Genomic DNA, 21,817 nt, shown 5'->3' with positions numbered 1-21,817 from the left:
TCTCTGTGAAGAGAGGAGAACCTTCCAGAAGAACAACCATCTCTGCAGCACACCATCAATCAGGCCTGTATGGTAGAGTGAGTCCACTCCTCAGTAAAAGGGACATAACAGCCCGCCTGGAGTTTGCTGAAAGCCATCTGAAGGTCTCTCAGACCATGATAAACAAAATTCTCTGGTCTGATGAAACAAAGATGGAACTTTTGGGTCTGAATGGCAAGTGTTGTGTGTGGAAACCAGGCACCGCTCATCACTTGGCCAACACCGTCCCTACAGTGAAGCATGGTGGTGGCAGCATCATGCTGTGGGGATGTTTTTCAGCGGCAGGAACTGGAAGACTGGGAGTCAGAATCGAGGGAAAGATAAATGCAGCAATGTACAGGGACACCCTTGATGAAAACCTGCTCCAGAGCGCTCTGGGGAGAAGGTTATTCTTCCAACAGGACAGCGGCTTTAAAGCACAAGATGACAAAGGAAGTGGCTATGGGACAACTCAGTGAATGTCCTTGAGTGGCCCAGCAAGAGCCCAGAGTTGAACCTGTTTGAACATCTCTGGAGAGATCTGAAAATTACTCTGCACCGACGCTCACATCCACCCTCTGACCTTGAGAGATCCTGCAAAGAAGAATGGGAGAATGCCCAAAAATATGTGTCAATCTTGTAGCATCATATTCAAAAAGACTTTGAAAGAGGCTGTAATTGGTGCAAAAAGTGCTTCAACAAAGGCTATTTTTCCATTTTTATTTTTAATAAATTTGCAAAGATTTCAAACAAACTTCTTTCTCGTCATTATGGGGTATTGTTTGTAGAATTTTAAGGAAATAATGATTTTAATCCATTTTGGAATAAGGCTGTAACATGAGGGGCACATGAATAAAAAAAATAAAAAAAAGGATACATAATTTATAATAAATGCTGCAATATTACATAAATAACAGGAATTGTCCATTTTGATATCATGGGGTTTTGATATCATCCATCCAAAAATAGAGTATTATGTCACGATTTCTTCACCCTCATGTCATTTTAAACCTGTATAAAGGCTTGGAAGAAATAATGTATATTCTTCATATATGAAGTATATATATATATATATATATATATATATATATATATATATATATATATATATATATATATATATATATATATATATATATATATATATTTATTTATTAATTATTATTATTAATATTAAAACTGACCAAAAATATGAACACATCTTGCACTCAGAGGTATAGAATTTGTTGTTCAATGGAATGGACCAATCTCTTTTTGAAGGACATACGTCAACACAGTTGACTTTTTAATGTTTACTGCTAACAACCCATGAGCATATGGCATCATAAACATTATTTCAAATCGTGAGCTTGCCAGAATCATGTTTGGCATTCCTCATCAAAAACATGAATGCTAAATCCTGGGTTTGTGTGTTTTGGTGGGGATATCTCCCGCTTTTGCTCGCTGCCAACTTGGTAAATGCAATGTCATAATTTCTAGGCAGTTTCCATTGCTTTCCATCATCATGAAAAATTGCACTCTTTGACCAGCACACATACCAGACAGGATTTATTCAGAGGCTGATGGGATTGAATAGCTTTTTAATATAGACAGAGTATCACATGAGACCTGTCTGATGGGGAGAATAATCTGTGGGGAATTACTCAGCATTTTACCACATAGTTTGATGGAAGGTTTACTTCTCGGGGATTAAACTACAAGGCTATCCTAATTAATATTTCAGCAATTTCCAAAATCAAATCACATAATGGTGTGATTAAGAGCAACAGGAGCTTGAGTCAAAGGGTTATAAAAGACTAAACAAGAAACAAGTGTAACACCGCGTGATGGTGCTCAATGTCATTTTAAATGGCAGACTGAGTATAAATAAATCAATATCTAAATAGTCACATTTATACGCTGTCATGTTTAAAGAGTCAGTGCATTTTCATCCAGATGAAGTCGAATCCTATCTCAGAATCTGCTTCCATCACTGTCCTGGGGAGTCCAAGTGGCCATTACCTTGGATTACGAATGGTTGAATATGTATAAATGAGTTGGCTGTCATCAGGTTAATTAGCCCGTAACACCAGTTCTCCTGACAGTTCTCCATTAACTTGTCAGAAAGGCATTCATAGCCGGCTAATATTCCCTGTGCTAGTGTGTCCCACTTCTGTCATCTTAATTAACGCAGAAGAGGATAATGGCTGCCAGCAAAGTTTCAGTTTAAACTTTCAAGGGAGAAAAGATAATCTTGGAATCCCACACATTCTGTAGTCACATGATGCTCAACGGAACTTATGATTGGCTGAAGCAACAACATTCCACAGTATGATTGCATCATATTACTGTAAGATATTTATCATCGACCTATCCATCATCCATCTATCTATCTATCTATCTATCTATCTATCTATCTATCTATCTATCTATCTATCTATCTATCTATCTATCTATCTATCTATCTATCTATCTATCCAACTATCTATCCATTCATCATTCTATCTATCCATCTGTCTATCCATTCATCATTCCTTATATCCAACTGTCTATCCGTCCATCAATATATCATCCGTCTAACTATCCATCGACCCCTATATGTTTGGTATCTATCTATTTTTACTAAATAATCCTAAAATCAAACATTAACATATGGTGGATCAACTGACTCTTACATTTTTGTATTGATTCCCACATTCAATGCTTTGATGTAGATCTTACACTTCATTTTGCTGCTCAATTATAACAAGAACAAAATATTGACATATAATAATATATAACATTTTCTTTATAAACAGAAAATGTGTTTGTTTGTTTGTTTTTTTCTCGTCCAAAGGGAGTCATAAAATACAAAATATTGCATTGGTGACAACAAATAACATCTAATCACAATTAATTTACAACATACAATAATAAATCCAGAGGACAGAATGGATACATTTAAACCAAAATGTATGAATTTTGCATTTTACAATTATGCATACAAGAATAATAATAAAAACTACAACCACTATATATATATATATTAGGTTTGAAAAGTGGTTAAAAATATAATTACATTAAAAAAAGCCTGTGTGCAGTAGGAGGACAGAAGGACAGAAATCAAATCAATCCAGATCCAGCGCCTTCGAGCGGAAGCCAGTATCAGTGAGAGCGCCGCTGCCTCGCGCCTCCTGCAGGACTGGAGGAGCGTCGCGTCTCCTCGCGCTAACTTCGCCGCCGCCATATTAACACAGAGCTGAGAGGTAATACAAACCGCCCTTTATTTTAATACTCTTGTGTCATTCTCTAGGAACTTTTAAAAAGTACACGATCCTTCAATCGTTTCAAGGACGATGAGGGAGTTGTGTATGGTGTATAATTATGTATTGTGTCTTTAGAAATGTTTAATGTGCAGATGATGGAAACGTTAGCATGGTCGTGGCTAACGTGATGATAAGCTAATGAAATGTAAGATAAACTCGATGATTTGACGGCTTTTGAATTATTTAACATTTAAATGATGTCGTAAATGTGTTAAAGTGTAGCTCCGTTTGAAAATAAAGCAGCTGAGTGGTTATGAATGTGTAAAATAAGGGCAGGCTGTTAGATTAGTTCCTAACTGATGCTCTACATCCTGATCCCTGAATGAGTGTTTCAGCTCCATGTCTGAATTTGGTCCTTATTCCATTTTACATATGTAAAAACGTATTCAAATAAAACCTAATATATTTAACACTGTATTTGGATCCTGTTTAAAAGCCTGCAGATGATATTTAAGCTCATTGGTGGATATTTCATTTAGACAGTCAATATTTAAGTGTTAAAAAATGCACTAAAGGGGCATTTGTTTTCATGTGAAGGTTATAGGTTTATATTTATATATAAAAAAAACATCTGTTTTAAAATGCTTTAATCAGTAGGCACAAAGATATTTGATAACTTTTAGTTGTTATTAAAAAACAAACAAGCAAGCCCAGGTGAGAAAAAGTTCAGCAACACATTAACGTTACTTTCCATAAAAAGTAACATAATTAGTTACTTTTTTTATGGCGCAATCTTGATGGTGGTGAACTGGTTTGAGACACTCCTTTGATCCCAAAGCATAATTATTAAACCTAATGAGCCAATTATTTAGGTAGTACTTTTAGGTATTGTAGATGCATCTAAAATATGTCTATGATGCTCAAAAATACAGACTATGGCCAATGGGACACTTTTTCCGTGGCAAAGAAATGTGTTGCTACAGACAGTGATACTTTAAATTGGTGGGACAACCTGTCAGTCACATTAGATCGACCACAACCATCAAATACATTGGTCAGAAGGTATGGACTAATTATTAATTTTTGTAGTTTTTTTGTGCATGTCTTAAGTCCTAAATTTGATTTTATAAGTGCTTCAGATTAGGGATGTGCACAATGATGGATTTCATAACCATTTAAATGGAAATATATATTTTGTTTAGTTGAGTACTTACAATATCCCAAATGTTTCCAACTTTTTAAATTGTGAGAACATTTTAACCAATGAACCGGTGAGGGAGTCACCTGTCATATCTGCGTTACCCTCGGCTTCTAGCTTCAATTTAAAGTAACTCTTCACTCTCTGCAGTGTGCAACAAGTGTCATAGCAGCCGCTGAGCGAACGCACAGAGTAACGTCATAACATCGTTTCGAGCTTAGATACACTCAAATGTATCTAATATGATAAACAGCGCTAGCCTGACAAGCCAGACCCACATCAAGATGTTTGGTCTGGAAACTCACCATTGACAGCTCAATCCGAGGGGCGGATAAACGGTTGTCTTTCAAACTCCCTCTGCACGCGATAGGATAGCGCTACACCAACCGGAGCAACGACGGTGAAGGGGAGCTCGCTGACTGATTAAACATTCGCCGTATCCGGTCGGCTAAACTCCGAACACATCTTCCCTTTTTAAGAATGACTTCAGTGCCGCTCTTTTCTCAGAGGAAAGCTTAACTCCAAGTCTTCTGGAGGCACGGGCAGAGCTGATTCGAAAGACCGCCGCGGCGCCGCCGTTCGCCAGTTTCTGTGTTTACTAGAAGCACGCAAACGCAACTCGGCCGTCGTCATTATGGCCCCGCCCGCCGACTCTATACACGATGTGATTGGGCCGTCCAGATTCTGAGGAATACAGCTCAGATAGGAATTGAGAGTTGCTAGACCACACTTGCGGGCAAATTAAATTTGCTGCCGCTAGGGTGCGTCTAGATTTCTAGGCTAAAACAGCGCTGCATTACCTCATACTCATGACCGGAAAAGCAGAAATGGCGCTGCGACTGTAGCATTGTGTAGTTACAAATTTGTTAACTTTGTCATGAGTTATCTGGTATGCTGATTTTCAAATGTTTGATTGGTGCACTATGTTAGTTTGCACCTCAGAGAATCGCATCTGTCGGATTTACATCACATAAATTCATCCACGTCTCACGAAATAGAAAGTAAGTGACAAGTGAACTGGTGAGAAGAATAGAGTATACAGTTAATTATATAATGTGTATCTAATATGAGTGAAACACATAAGTCAAAATACAACTGTCTGAAATGATTGTTTTTGCCTCTTCCATATACATCATGTTTTTTTTGCTAACATTATGTGGTTGAAAACACTGAATAGTTGTGATATGTGAGCACTGAGCGTGTCTCTCTCTGGCTCAGCTCCAGCCAAAGCATGAACGCACATTTGAATTTGAGCGGCTCTGAAATCTGCGTTCTGATTTATCCGTTCGGTTGCATAGTTTCTGCACCCAACCCTAATAACATTACAGGGTTAAAAGCAAAACATTGATAAGATTGTAAATTATAAACCACTAGTTAGTATTTTAGCTAGCAGCAGCACTATCGTTTAATCGACTGGTCGGCCAGTCTCGCACATTCCTGCTTCAGAGACCCTGGTGTTACATCCTGCTGAGGTCACTGTACATTTTGTTCACTGTCTGTGCACTTGTGACTGAGATCGACTCAGTTCTGACGGACAGATGGAAAATGTTTCCTAATGTTAATGGTTGTGTTTTTGACGGCATCATCATTTGGTGTGTTCACTGCATACGTTGCTTTGAGGGGGTTTTATTGCCATGGCCCGGTTTGGCTGCACACGACACCAGGACATCTGTGCAAATGATCGCGACGTGAGTAGCAGTCCTTAATGTTGTTTGTTTTACATTGCCTCACAGGTGTTCGGACTGTCACCCTCTTGTAAATTCAGTGCAAGATTCCCCAAGGCTGCCCCAAGTACAATTTAAGGTGAGTGTGATTTAAATGTCCATTGTGTTGATTTGACATTGGGGAGCATGTAAAATGTGTCTGCATATTTGATCTGTAGATTAGATCATGTCATTTTTTTTCCCCCTCTGAGATACTATAATGGCTGCTAGTGAATACAGGCTTTGTGAAACATGTGATATCAGGTTGAGCGCTCGTCTGAAGAGGCAGGAATCTTTGGAATGGTGATCAAACCCAAATCCCATCTGGCAAAACAAAATTATCCATTGTTTCTGATGGTACATTCCCATGTATGTCATTTAGCGTCATTGTATTTGTGTTCCCGAATCTCTGCTTGACTTCTGGAGCATTCATAAATACAGATGTGCTAAATGACATGCTTTTAAAACTGGCGAGTTGTGATTAATTGGTCTTAAGGAGACCTTGTATAATTAGGCAGATTTCAGGTTTATTTGACCCTGATCTGGCGCATTTATTGAGCAGCATATTGTATCGCATAACTTTTAAAAGTAACTTTCCCCAACACTAGATGAAGACATCTGGGTGCATGTTAAACATAAAAAAAAGAGTACACATTGTTCATTTATACCTCTGACGTTGTAACTAACAATACAAAGCTGGTTGAAAATGAGCAAAGTTATTTTTGGCCTAAAAGAGTGTTTTATTTGTCATTCCCAGTGGTTAAACAAATCCTGGTCTAAATTGTGTTCAGTATGACTTTACAATGAAGTTAGGGTTGAAATACGGATGATTCGGTTTCGCTTTCAACTAGTTAAAATAAATTACAGTAAAACAGACTTGAGTCAAATCTAATCACACTAGGGTCCTGCAGGCCAGTTTCCTGAACTGTACCAGAATGGTTTATTAAACAGGATGTTCCTGTTTTAAAGGGATAGTTCACCCAAAAGTGAAAAATTAGCCCATGGTTTACTCACCCTCAAGTCATCCTAGGTGTAAATGACACCTAACATGTAAAAAAAAAGGTGTAAAGCTGCCATTATAAAGCTGGGAAAGCCAGGACTTTAAAAAAATACATATAACTCCGATTGTACTCATCTGAAAGAAGAACGTCATATACACCTAGGATGACTTGAGGGTGAGTAAACCATGGGCTAATTTTTCATTTTTGGGTGAACTATCCCTTTAAAATGTCATGAGACATTCAGAGCTCTTGTAAAATGGACTGATTTCTATTTTTAATGTGGCAACGCTGCTGTGTTTTCACTGTAAATAGTCTACAGATAAATTAAGAATATATATCAAATGGCATTACCTTTAATGGTGTTTTCAGAAGCATAAGCGTAAAAAGAAAAATGAATAGAGAAAGATGTCATTTACTGTCACTCCCTCAGCCATTGTATTAGAAACATTTGTGCTGGAGCATTAAGCAGTTCCCTGTAATGTAATGCTTAAGTAAGAAAATGCGAAGTATATGGTTTTAAATGTTAATCACAGTCTGTGGAAAGGGTCCATTAGTCATTATTTATTGATTTTTCTGTTTAGTGCATAACTTGTGCTTCAAAAGCAGTTCTGTCCTTTTCTTAGTGATTTTTACCAGGTTTACAGTAAAATAGAAATGAAGAAAGGAACTGAGACATGAGCTGAGTTAGTTACCTCTCAGATAACATGCTAACCACCCGTAGAGGTTATTCATTACCTCACTTACTAGAAGTCCCAGTCTGCTCTACCATGTCAAAATGTCACACTCCGCATCAGGTAGGTCAGCAGGTGAAGGAGAAGCAGCGCTGGATGGTAAATCATTCTAGATTATTCATAATTCTGGATTATTCATTATTCTGGGTTATTCCAACAGGTTTGACCTTGGTTATGGGTTTATTCAACCACTTGAAAATAAGGGTTCATTGTTATTAGTTAACTTCATTGGTTAAAATGAACTAAACAGGGACAATACTGCTACAGCGTTTATAAATGTTTGGCCCTTAGTGGTTAACAAAAAAACCTGCATGCGTTTTGCGGAAGAACATTGTTTTGGTTGTGCTTTGGCTCTGCGTGACTGTGTGGATGAATACGGTGATCCTACTGCTCATAAAACATTCACTGCTAGGCTTAAGAGATATAACCAGTTTAGATGGAAACAATCTCAAGCTGACTAGCTGAAGACGCAAGTACAGTTATAACATTAATGTATGGAATATACACAATATCCTCACGGGTCTAAAATGTAAACACTTATCATTACCATAATGAATCCGCGTAAGAAGAACATGTTTTGGATGGATTGATTGACTGATTGATTGATTTTAACAAAAAGTGTCCTTTTAACTAACACTAACAAAGATGAATGCTGTGAAAATGTCCATATTTATTTCATTTTAAAGGGATAGTTTAACCAAAAATGAAAATAATTCCTCATGTCGTTCCAAACCCTTAAGACTTCGGAACACAAATGAAGATATTTTCAAACTCTCTTGACCCCTTCATAGAGAGCAATCTAATTAACACTTTCAGTGTCTAGAAGGTAGGAAACACATTGTTAAAATAGTCCATGAAGTGACCACAGTGGTTCAATATTCTTCGAGAATACTTTTTGCGCAAAAACAAACAAACTAAAATAACATCTTAATTCAACAAATTCTTCAAATCTGTGTCAGTCTTCTACACACTTTACATTGGTCAGCTCTTGTGTAAGCACACACAAACATGCGTCGTGGTGCTCACGTAAATAGCGTTGGCCAATAGTAAGCCTGCAATGGTAGCTCTGATGTAACTCAGAAGTGCTGGACTGTATTTACTACGTCAACAGCGTAGAAGACTGACACAAACATGAGGAAATTGTTGAATAAAATTGTTTTGTTTGTGTTTTGTGCACAAAGTATTCTTGTCGCTTCATAACATTAAGATTGAACCACTGTAGTCACATGGACTATTTTAACGATGTCTTTACTGCCTTTCTGGACCTTGAAAGTGTCAATTAAGTTGCTCTCTATGGAGGGTCAGAGAGCTCTCGGATTTCATCAAAAATATCTGTGAAGCTCTTACGAGTTTGGAAAGACATAAAGTCGAGTAATTAATGACAGAATTTTCTTTTTTGGGTGAACTATCCCGTTAACAAATGAGAACTTAATGTAAAGTGTTACCTACAACTCTAATTAATCCCTTAAAACAACTAGAAAGCCAAACAATCAAGAACAAAACTCAATTGTTTCCTTAAGCCATCTTGTGTGTGTTTTTTATGTGCGTGTTTTCAACCCTGAAAGAATGTGCTGACACCATTTGGACTGCGGTGGTCGAGTCTTCCTCGGTCTGCTTGCATCTAGATTAAAACTTTCCTCTATCTGGGCAGAGTTTCAGAACCTTAATCCAATTTATCAAGACAAGTCAGGGGTCCGTGTCGTGGGCGGGCGCCTGTAAAGCCAAACAACCCAGTTGTAGATTTTTCTTTCTTGTTGTTTGTCCACGTGCAAATGGGGCCACATATTTCAGGCCCCAAGCATTACATTGCAGTCAATGTTATCGATGTGCGTCGGCCTGAGAGTTCTGTCCCTGTGTGTGTGTGTGTGTGTGTGTGTGTGTGTGTGTGTGTGTGTGTGTGTGTGTGTGTGTGTGTGTGTGTGTGTGTGTGTGTGTGTGTGTGTGTGTGTGTGTGTGTGTTCAGCCCTGACAGGCGCAGCCACACACACAGATCATGTCCGGCCCTGTCACGAGTCGATCCCGCGTTTATCCAGACGTCAACACACAGAGACCGCGGGAATACTGGGACTATGAATCTCACGTCGTAGAGTGGGGGTGAGTGCTGAGACAGATTTTGTTCAGCTTGTGATGACAATGTGTGATTTTGATGTGAGAATGAATGTGGACTGATATTAGCTGGTTATTTTTTATCTTTCTTTTTTTTCTTAATGATGCAGAGTCTGTATTTATGCAGTTTGGGTTGCATTACAAGACTTAGAAGATTACAAAAATTAAGGAAATTACAGGGTTATCACAACATTGGATCACAAGATTACTTAGCAAGCATGCATTAAATGAATTAAAGGTTACTTACTAATTATAATTAAAGGTTATTTATAATGTGACACTTATATTTCAAATAAATGCTGTTCTTTTGGATATTGGATATATTCATCAAAGTTTTTTTTGCACAAAAATATGAAGCAGCACACCTGTTTTTAACATGTATAATAATCAGAAATGTTTCTTGAACAGCAAATCATCATATTAGTGATTTCTGAAGGATCATGTGACACAATTCAGCTTTGATCACAGGAATAAATTACATTTTAAAATATATTACAATGCAAAATGTTTCGTTAAACTTTAACATTTTAAATTGTACAAATACTTCACTGTTTTTACTGTATATTTTATCAAGTAAATGAGCAGAAGAGACAATAAAAAAGGTCAAACTTAATAGTGAGTCTGTCTTTTGAGTTTACTTGTTTGTTTTTAATATAAATCAGTGTAAGAGGTTCACAAATTGCTCGTAAGGATTGTACCAGCACAGAAATGTATTGATCTATATCACAAGATTAGCTCTTTCTCTCACAGAGATGCTGATTGTTGATTGTGTGTTTGAGGGCAGGTTTAATCTCAATGAAATGAAGTTGAATTGAACAGAGCAAAGGGACCTTGAGGACTTAATTGTTTTGAAACACTGTAGTAATTGCAAGGTAATTGTGTTTGAACACTACATGTTTAATGATCAAATATAAATGATCTTGTTAGTTTTTATTTGTCAGAGTTTGCGGAGGATTGTGTGAAGTATTTCTCTGTAGGGAGACAGTGCTGATGTCTTTATTTGTCTGGATCGGCATTTCGTTTGCACTTGTAATAACAGCTGTCGGTCTTGTCGACAGGAATCAAGATGACTACCAGCTGGTGCGGAAACTCGGCAGAGGAAAGTACAGCGAAGTGTTTGAAGCCATCAACATCACAAACAACGAGAAAGTAGTCGTCAAAATACTCAAGGTGAAGAGCGTTGTTATTCCAGCTCTCTGATGAGCATTCGGAGAAGTCCGGTTGGGAAGACCCTTAGACTTCACATGCTCTCCAGGTTCTCATTTTCCAAGTCGTTGACAAGAACGTATGCTGAGATAAGCCTGTTTACGTTATGGAAGGCAGTGGATGGTATCGAAACCAGAAGCTTCTGGCCGAAGTTCAGATGAGCGGGCGCCTGTCGAATTCTTTCCTCGCCCCCTCCTCCTCTAAACCAGAGAAAGCTCTAGATTCTAGCGATAACACCTGACGAGCTGAGAGCTTCTTTTCAAGCTAAGTGATAAATAGTTTTGAAGATTAGCGCCGTTGTCCCGTAATGTAGCCAGTCGTGTATAATGAACTTCCCCTACCTGGAGACACAAAGGATGAAGCTGCACGGATTGAGTCTAGACGCAGTTATATCAGATGTCCCTGCGTCAAACTCATCTGTACTTCAAAACAAGATGAAGTTGAAATTGTTCTACTTTACTTTGTTTTGGAGCTTCATTCTTTCTTAAGCTCATTATCAAAGTGAAATAACTTTCTCTGATTTAGTTATTTTTTCATGATGTGACCAGTGTCATGCTGATTGTGAAAAATACATTAACCAATAATATCTGAACCCACTTTTCATGACTTGACTATCAATAAAGTCAATTCACCTGTTATTTAAATAGCTTTATACAATACAGATTGTTTCAAACAGCAAAACAGCACTATTACATGCAGAATAAGCTGTTCTTCCTGTTGAATAAAGTGTCATAAATGAGTGTCCCGTCATTCTAAAATTCTCTTTCCACTCACCGTCTGTGAAGTGGAGCAGGACAACGTCCCACCAGTCCTTGTTTCGGGCTCTCATCCACAGTTGACTGGTTTTGAGCACGGGAAAGGGCGTTTTTACTGTTACTTTTTCTGATAAATATAAGCAGCATGGCTCAACAGTTCATGTGCTCATCGTCTCCTAATGAAAACCTGAAATAGATATATGAATCTGCTTTTAGAACAAAGAAAAGGAGGATGGTTAGTATGCAACAACAGCAGGAAACTATATTCATGAAGTTTGTGCATGTCAAATGATTAAATCCAATCAGAAGTTTATGATATAAAAATGCGCACATCAACCCGATCATGTTTATTTAGCGATCATCCAAACATCATATTCAGATTCATTAACCTGAATGAATTCATTCAGATTTAAGCCAAAAGTCCATGTAAACATAGCTACTGTGTAAAGTTCATCATTGATCTGATTTCAGTTTTCTTCTCTTCCGATAATGTTGTCAAACAAACATGGATGGATAAAATCAATTCCTGCACTACGTTATTTCCAAATGAATATTCTGTGTAACACATTATGGAAGTTAAATGTGTTGCCACTGCAGTCTTTAATGATTTTGTGTTGCTTGTTTTGTCATTATTTCCATATGCAGCCAGTAAAGAAGAAGAAAATCAAGCGGGAAATCAAAATTTTGGAGAATTTGAGAGGCGGCCCCAACATCATCACACTTCTAGACATTGTCAAGGATCCAGTGGTCAGTCGGATTTCTTGATATTTGGTATAAAAATCAGGGTTCCCATGGGTCCTTGAAATCCTCGAAAGTTTGTGAATCTAAAAAAAAAAAGAACGTTTTTGAAATGGCTTTTTAAGGTCATTGAAAGCACTTGAATTTCTTTTGTGCAAGAAGTTGCCAGACTAGCTTGCTTGATTTACGTTAGTTACGCACATTTATGCGTTACGTGAGGTACTTTGTGTTTTACTTTGCCATGACGTTAACACGCGCACAACTACTATGATGGTGCCTCAACGTTTTCAGTACTTACACCAAACCCAAATATGTTCAATGACTATATATTGTGTTCAATAAACATAAAACGGGGATAATCTGTTGCCCAAATTTTATTTAATGCAATGTTTCATTGCTTTGCTTGTTAAGATAATGTAAATCTTATTTTTAAAAAAACTTATATTCATATATCTTGACTTCTGGTTACATGAGCCTAAGCTCTTTTCAATAAAATCCATGCAAATGTTAATATCAGATCATTGTAGAAAATAGTATAGCATGTCATGTACTGAATATTCTTCAGATTTATGGAAAACAAGTTCAACAAATAGAAGATCAGATCTCTGTCATATGGCCAAAAGTTGTGACGCATGAAAACTGTAAAAATGTATCTTACAAGGTAACGCATTGTACCCTTGCTCTTACTCGAGTCCTTGACTTTGAGGGTATTGGACCTGGAAAGTCCTTGAAAGGTCCTTAAGTTTGAAGTTAACCAAAGTGTGGGAACCCTGAAAAATATATTCTGTATTGTCGAGAACGCTTCATTCTCAAATGCATCTTTAACTGAAGTCTCTTGTGTTTCTCCCTCAAGTCTCGAACACCAGCTCTGGTTTTTGAACATGTGAACAACACAGACTTCAAGGTAAATCATTTCTGCATCCTGCTAAATCGATTCTGCCACCTCAAAAATCTGTTTTTGTTTAAACTCAACCATCCGCTTGTTCTGTCTTGCAGCAATTGTATCAAACGCTATCAGACTACGACATTCGGTTCTACATGTACGAGATCCTAAAGGTAAGTTCCTTCAGATATCATCATAAAGCCTTTCACTGAAACTCCAGAGTACCTCAAGTCTGTACCCACTTGTACCTAAAAAGTTGTTTTTTGTTGTACCTGTATTTTTCCAATCTGTTTAAAACCCTCCCCATCCTGAACCCAGTGTAGTTGTCAAGTTGAACCCCACTTTCTGCATTTTTTTGCTGCTGCTAGTTGTGCAGCTGTTACACACTCTGGAGGATCTTATTGCTCCAGTTTTAGTATGTTGTTCACGTACACTGGCTGTTAGTCAGTTGTGTGGGAATCCTGGAGTTAATCTGGATCAGGTAAACCTGCGTCACTGCAGCAGAAAGAGCATCTGTCCACTGATTAACCTCTGCACCTTTACCACTCTTGCTGCATTTCCCTCCTTCTGTTTCTCGCTGTGTCTTTGATTCCCACACCATTTTTGTATTAGGATCAACAATCTCCTGTTTCTGTTATAATATTGTGGAATAGTTCTATTTGAATATGTTGTAAAAATGTAAATTATTCCTGTGATTAAAGCTGAATGTTCAGCATCATGTCTTCAGTGTCACATGATCCTTCAGAATTCATTCTCATATGATGGTTTGCTGCTCAAGAAACATTTATGATTATTATCAATGTTAAAAACAGTTGTGCTGCTTCATGTTTTGCGGAAATGGGATTATTGGATGAATAGAAGGTTAAAAAAAAAAACACCTTTATTAGAATAGAAATATTGTCTGTTTTCATCGATTTACAATTTATTGATTTATACGTTTATTTATTTTAGAAAATAGGCCAAATCTTTTTATTCATAATTTTATTAGATAAAATTAGATTATTCTCTGACGGTTTTTTAATATTCAACCTTTTTTAATTGATCTTAAATTTACATTCTATTTTTGTATTTGTAAATTGAGTTAAATTAAATTATATAGTATATTAAAATTGTATTTCAATTATATATAAAAATAATTATAATTACAAATATTTTTAATATACAAATATTTAATCAGTAATTAAAAAAAATATATATATATATCTAGTAACCACAAACAATGAAATACTATTTATTTGTCAAGACATGAGAAGCCTGTTTGTGAAGTCTGGTTCTCTCTCTGTGTCTCTCTCAGGCTTTGGACTACTGCCACAGTATGGGAATCATGCACAGAGATGTAAAGCCACACAACGTAATGATCGACCATGAACACAGAAAGGTACTTCCCGCTTGCGTCAGCCTTTGTGTAATGCCATCTCACTCCACACGTCTGATTGGCTAAATGAGGACGAGCTCGCTTACATGCACCAATCACAATTGCGGTAGTAAAAGACAAGCTTTGTTTGTTGCTGTGACATTACTTTGAGCTAGATCAAATTCAAAACGTCTACAGTTTGCACATTCCCTGCATCAACTGAGCCACTCTTGTGTATATCAAAGTGTATTTATGAATCGTTAATTGTTCCCCTGTTGACTGAGTTCACATTTGATTCTTGTCTGATCGTGTGTTTTATTGTTTAGCTGCGTCTGATAGACTGGGGCTTAGCAGAGTTTTATCACCCCAGTCAGGAGTACAACGTCAGGGTGGCGTCCCGATATTTCAAAGGACCTGAACTTCTGGTGGACTATCAGGTGAGGCGAGAGACCGCGATACGGACAAGACTTGGTTGTTGTTTGAGGCAAAAATCTTGCATCAAAAGCATCTGTTCAATCTTCTGTTGAATGAACATGCACAATTGCACATACAGAAACATATAACATTGAGTTGGTTGGCTAGTTTGTTTAGTTTTGCTGCTTTTTTTGAAGCTCATGTTGGTTTCTCCCCACAGATGTATGACTACAGTTTAGACATGTGGAGCTTAGGCTGCATGTTGGCCAGTATGATCTTCCGGAAAGAGCCTTTTTTCCACGGACACGACAACTATGATCAGGTGAGACCGGCTGCTTTCAGGTGTTTCCAGATATACATTTATATAGCGTAATCAAAATTCATATACTATATATTACAACATTATCAGAATTAATTTCCTTCAAACAGTGTTGGGGTCATTAATTACTAAGTAATCTAATTACATTTCCCTTGAAAAAGTAATGTAAGGGATTACTCAGAATTTTTCTGTAACTTAATGTATTACTTCTAATGTAATTTCATTGAATACTGTATACAACAATTCTATATAAAGCAATAGTAGATTTAACAAATATTTAATTTAAGTGTGTTTAATGTAACATTCATCGTTTACACACTTTGTTCAGTTCCACAATAATTTATGCAGTTAAAATTAAAAGTGCAGGTTCTTGTTTATCCTTGCTTGTTCAGCTAGTCATGGTTAATATAGGATTACAAAAAATAGTAATAACCAATATTTTTTTAAGTGAGAGTAATTAGTACAGTAATGTAATTACACTGTTGAAGATGTTATTAGCTAGTAATGATTTACCTTTTAAGAGGAACTTACCCAACACTGGCCTCAGATTATAGCATGGAGAGTGTGCTTGGATGCTGAAATATTTTTAAAATGTCATTTGAGAATTTTATGCACTAATATTTCCCACAATCCCTTGTGTTAGTGAAAAGAAAGATTTGTGACGCTTTCTGATGTTATCAAGATGATGTTAGTTTGTTCCAGTGTCCTACTGTCTGTCTTGGTAAATAAATTGCAGTACATACTTTGCATATTCATAAGTATATAAATAATAATATAAAATATATTATGGTTGCAACAACTAATCGACAAAATTGATCACCAATTTGATCATCGATTAGTCACATCTGTATAATCAACAGATTAATCTATAGATCAAAGTAATCATTGGTTCTGTCCTAAAATATATTGTATATAATTATATATAGTAATATAACCATATATAAAATTATAATTATAGAGGCAGATTTTTGTAGGCCAAAACCTGAAAAAGAGTACATTTTAGCATTCAGGCTCCATCTGTTTTTTGTAAATGGATTTTTGGTAAATGCCTAAAATCAGGTTTCTGGTTTAAGTCCTCATGAAATCAAAATCGATCTTATTTACTTTAGCACATATTACAGGTCTTAGGTTGAACAATTAATCCGTGCAAGTTAATACACAGAAAAATAATAGTTTGCCGTGGTAATCTTTAATCAAAATCTGAAAATGTACTTCCGGTCTGGAAACGGCGTTCCTGCTCAGCTGATGTCAGTTTGACGGCTTGCGGTTTAAAATGCGTAACCACTCCCCTCCATCAGTTAGTCTTGTGTGATCGTGAGATGGAAAGGAGGAGTGCTGAAGTCAAACCCTGCCCTCTGTTCAATATACCGTTTCACTTGGAAATACGTCACAGCACTGAAGAACTCACTCGCTACTTCCAGTTCAGTGGGACTTTAACACAAGCTCCAGACATTTTATTCTATGACATAAATTATTAATATCCCCTTGGAAATGGGACTACAGTGTTTTTTTTTTTTGGACATTAAACGTCATCTCACAGAATCTACTTAGTAGTCCCTTTCACAGCTTTATGTTTACAACCACACACACAAACTATTTTACCTCAAACTTAAGAAAATGTTTAGTAAATTAGGGCAACTGTGGAAGTTCTGCAACCGTGGTGTAGTTCAGTTGTATTTAGGCCTTTAAAATTCATAAATGTTATCTCAATTTGAAAAAGTTATCATGAAAACCAAAACATGCAAGAATGATATATATATTTTTAAATTATCTGAAAGCCAGTGGTAAAGTCCTGTTGGGTTTTTGTGGAGGGAACCAGGGTGATGGTGACTTCAGGTTGGCCTACTAAAACGCGTCAGCTGGTTTGGTCTGTTGGATGTGTGGTGTCTGCTGCCCTCTGCTGTTTTTGACCAGTACTGTTTAACACGTCTTTGTCCAGCTTGTACGGATTGCCAAAGTCCTGGGCACAGAGGACCTCTACGACTACATCGACAAATACAACATTGAGCTCGACCCACGGTTCAACGACATTTTGGGAAGGTACATTGAGACGTGTGATTGTGTTTATGCCTGTAAAACTTTTACACCATACACAGTTTAAAGGATTTTACTATGTTTCATTCATTGTCCTCTCTCTCTCTCCAGACATTCCCGGAAAAGGTGGGAACGGTTTGTCCACAGCGAGAACCAGCACCTGGTCAGTACCGAAGCGCTGGACTTCCTGGACAAACTGTTGCGCTATGACCACCAAGCTCGCCTCACCGCCCGCGAGGCAATGGAGCACCCTTATTTCTGTGAGTGTCTTCATCTACAGAAACTCGAAACGTTCTGGGGTTTAAACCCTGATTTCTATATTGATCCACTGATCTACTTCTCAAGCCAGAGTCCAATATCTCTTAAATGCATTTTATTAAATTGTGCTGGTTTAAAAAGGACCCATTATGCAAAATTCAGTGCAGATATGTGTCCACTGTGTAAACAACCAGCCTTTAATAGTAAGAAACCACCACTCCTTTTTTTATAATCACTAAATTATAAACGGTCTCTCCCAACGAGCGGTTCCAGATGTCCCTGAGATGACTCTTGCATAATCCCCGCCCATGACTGGTGGCGATCTGCCCTATTAGCGTAGATAGATCCCGCCCTGAGTGAGCTGCAGCACTCCGCCATTTCCGTTTCCTCAATTTTGCAGCTGCAGATATACACTTTCTGCGCCAAAAACATTACAAACGTTCTGGTATTGGATGTACCAGTGAACATAAAAGTCTTCATAGACTCCCGGCATCTGATCTTATCACAACACCATGGATTAAATTAATTTATGAAGGAAATGTGCTAAAGAAAGTCATTAAAATGTTACATACTATATTGTTTCGTCCGTTCAATGTTTAGAAAAGATTTTAAAATGACATGATGGTACATGCTAGTCAGTGAGCTGATTCAACTTTACGCAACAACTACGTACATTTATCCACTAAACGTTCAGAAATGTCCAGTTTCATTCTAAAAGTTGTTGTCTTCCTGAGTCTCTCCATCTGTCTGCCTCCGGTTTGAACATGTAAGGCTGAACACTGCGACTGATAATTCCTGACATTTTGTCTGTTTGACGTTTTCCTGTTGTGTGTACTGTAGTGATTATGCATCAGTGTGCACCATGCATTTCATCACTGTGCTCATGTCTCATGTCAGATCCCATTGTGAAGGAGCAGGCGAGGATGGGCTCCACTTCAGGGCTGTCCACTGGCTCCACTCCAGTCAGCACGTCCAGTATGATCACAGGTCAGTTTGGGGGTCAGTCATCTTAACTTTGCTTTTTGAATTGAAATTTACAAATCATAAATATATTATCGGGGCCAGGCGCAAAGAACACCAGTCATGCCAACATGGCTGGTAGGATCATACCGAGTTCAACAAGGAGCAAAAAAGGACATCTTAAGATGATTTTTGGCAAAATGGCTGAAAAATCATAAATAAAGTCACTGGTAAAGTTATTTAATGGTTTATCACTTTCAACCAATAGGTGGCGCTGTGACCAAATTGAGGTGACAATGACACATGCAAAGTGTCTCAAAAGTCATTTTGGCATCATGCCTTAAATTTGTTGTTGCGTCATACAAAAACTGTTGACTTTTTTAATCTGTTGTTGACACCAGACCCCTAAGGTTTTGTCGGCGCACTCTGAAGATGATGCAAATAAATTTAGGGGAAAATTGGGCAAACGGTCTAGCAGGAGTTCACAAAAGAAGGTTTTAAAAAATAAAATCAAAATGGTGAACAGGAAGTTCGTCCAAATATGGCATATTTGGTATCTGTTTTTGACCATGACCCAAGGAACCTATCAGGAATAGATTTATTATAATTATTGGAAATTTAGTTTTAACTTTAGACCACAAGGTGGCGCTGACCTGAAACTTTTAGTACCTCAAGGGCATGGTGCTGAAAACACATACTGACAACAGATAAATGTTGTGATTTTTTATGATAAAATTAATTTTTATGATAAAATTAAAAATTTTATGATAAAATTAAAAAAAGCTGATATGGGAAAATGTTGTGTTGTATGACTCTGCATGATGCACCGAATCTAAAGAGACCAGTTTTGTGATTTTTGTCCAAAGGATCATTTTTCATATCTCCTGATCTTTAGGTGGCACTGCTCTGAAACGCTGCATGTAGCCTCAGGTCATGGTTGTCATGACACACACCAAGTTTGGTCTAAATTCACCAAAGTGTTACAGAGATTCTAATCTTAATTTTTCATTTGTGCATTTTTGAGAACAGTTTGACAAATAATGAATTCTATAACTTTTTGTCAGCCTGGTATCAATTTGGTTCAATTTCCAATAATCTGGTTCTGAAATTCCAAAATTGCGGAATCATTTTCATCTAGGAAAAGTGAGCGTGCAATCCCAGCGAGCAGAGGAAACAATTTTGTTTCTATCCATTGTGGTATAAAAGGTGTTAGCATAAACGTGAGGGCAACTTTGAACAGTTGGTGGCGTGGCTGGATTGAGTTAGAGACAAATTTGAAATGGTGACATCTGTACCAAATCTCACAACTTTCCCACAACTGATTCTATGACTTCCAAAGCAGAAGAAGAGAGAATAAGAACGCCGATTATAATCGGTGTACGGCTCCTAATTATGGTTACACAGTGTTAGGTATTGTTCTGAGTCAGATGTTTTCATGAGAAACACAAAGGCACAGATCTGCAGGGCTTGAAGAAGACGAGTTTGTTTCTTGTGTTTGTCCGCTTACCCATGACACATTGGATGTGTGTTGTTTCTAAAAGCTGATTGTGTTTGTTTGTCCCCGCAGGAGGCGTCACATCCATGTCCTCGTCCCAGCCGATGGCCAACATGGCAGGCTCTCCTGTCATCTCGTCTCCCAGTGCTCTTGCCACACAGGTTCCTGCAGCCGCCGGTGCGCAGCCCTGAACACACACTCACACTCTCTCTGCCCCGGCCACAGTTTTATGTTGAGTGTAAACAAACAAAAGAGAGACTAAACTAGGTTTCTTTTTTTTTCTTCTTTTTTTTTCTTTTTTTTTTCTTTTCCATACAATAATTATATATTGAAGCTGGGACACACAGCAGACAGTTGTTATGTTGCATCAGTGTCCGGCAGTTTTTCCTGATGATGGTGTCTATATAGAAGCCACTACAGTGTAGAGATTCAGAAAAATGGATAATAAAATTTATTTTATATGTCCCTATTTTTGGCTTCTGTTTGTTATTCGAACAATATGGATATTTTTTTATGAGAGAGCTGCTAATCTACAGGTTTGGGGATTTAAAGGTACAGCATATTCATAGACAAATATAAAGGTGCACGAAGCGTTTTTACATTTTTGTGTTTGGCAGATGCTTTTATTCAAAGCGAATTGCATTGCTTTCCAAGTTTACATTATAACAGTAATATTGTGAAAAATGATTACAATGTAAAATAACCGTTTTCTATAGTCGTAATGTATTTGAAAATGTAATTTATTCCTGTGATCAAACTGAAGACTGGAGTAATGATGCTGACAATTCAGAGTCACATGATCTTTCAGAAATCATTCTCATAGGAGGATTTGATGCTCAAATTTATTATCATTGTTGATGAAAAATGATCCTCAATATTTTTGTGGAAACCGTGATACACTACCATTCAAAAGTTTGGTGCAAATAAGAATTTTATTAAATAAATTAATACTTTTATTCAGCAAGAACCCATTAAATGAATCTCAAGTGACTGTAAAGATGTTTAAAATGTTACAAAAGATTTATTTCACAAGTAAATGCTGTCCTGAATGTTCACCAAAGAATGCATAAAAATATGAAGCAGCACAACCGATTTCATGACTGATAATAATCATCTGTAATGATTCTTCTAAAGGAATTTTATTGTTTGGATCAGTATAGTGAAGATCATGGTAATGCCTCAAACGTTACTATATCCATCAGAAATAATTTCTATCCAATCCTTTACAAAGTCCTCAATGTGAATGCATGATGCAGGCATAGCGTCAGAACTGGTGACGGAGCGATTTTACCACGCCTCATTGCCACTTACCAGAACCAGACAGACAAAAGTAATCAATCTGAAAGGATTATCCAATTAGCGCCAAGCACTGCCCACTGCCTGTTGATTGGCATTTGTGTGGAATGTCTTCTATTATTAT

The 21,817-nt window shown here is 37.3% G+C and overlaps 1 protein-coding gene across 1 annotated transcript; it reads left to right on the top strand.

Moving 5' to 3' along the window:
* The first annotated feature begins 3,104 nt into the window (after nucleotides 1-3,104).
* Nucleotides 3,105-20,866, top strand: zgc:86598 (STKc_CK2_alpha domain-containing protein). Its single transcript, XM_067425792.1, has 14 exons — nucleotides 3,105-3,242; nucleotides 6,174-6,243; nucleotides 9,839-9,969; nucleotides 11,040-11,151; nucleotides 12,588-12,689; nucleotides 13,534-13,584; nucleotides 13,677-13,736; nucleotides 14,858-14,941; nucleotides 15,244-15,354; nucleotides 15,552-15,653; nucleotides 17,590-17,690; nucleotides 17,796-17,944; nucleotides 18,840-18,929; nucleotides 20,470-20,866. The coding sequence occupies exons 3-14, from the start codon at nucleotides 9,869-9,871 to the stop codon at nucleotides 20,586-20,588; spliced, it is 1,182 nt and encodes a 393-aa protein (XP_067281893.1). The 5' UTR covers nucleotides 3,105-3,242; nucleotides 6,174-6,243; nucleotides 9,839-9,868; the 3' UTR covers nucleotides 20,589-20,866.
* The last annotated feature ends 951 nt before the right edge of the window (nucleotides 20,867-21,817 follow it).

The sequence above is a fragment of the Pseudorasbora parva genome, chromosome 19 (genome assembly GCF_024679245.1).
Source record: "Pseudorasbora parva isolate DD20220531a chromosome 19, ASM2467924v1, whole genome shotgun sequence".
Taxonomy (NCBI): domain Eukaryota; kingdom Metazoa; phylum Chordata; class Actinopteri; order Cypriniformes; family Gobionidae; genus Pseudorasbora; species Pseudorasbora parva.
Note: the sequence above shows the minus strand (reverse complement) of the source record. Positions and strands in the feature narration are given on the sequence as shown.

Bases quoted from the DNA above. Each gene is read 5' to 3' on its own strand.
- zgc:86598 (XM_067425792.1), top strand. From the start codon at position 9,869: ATGTCCGGCCCTGTCACGAGTCGATCCCGCGTTTATCCAGACGTCAAC. The intron at 15,355-15,551 runs GTGAGGCGAGAG...TTCTCCCCACAG, and splicing joins AACTTCTGGTGGACTATCAG to ATGTATGACTACAGTTTAGA. The intron at 18,930-20,469 runs GTCAGTTTGGGG...TTGTCCCCGCAG, and splicing joins CACGTCCAGTATGATCACAG to GAGGCGTCACATCCATGTCC.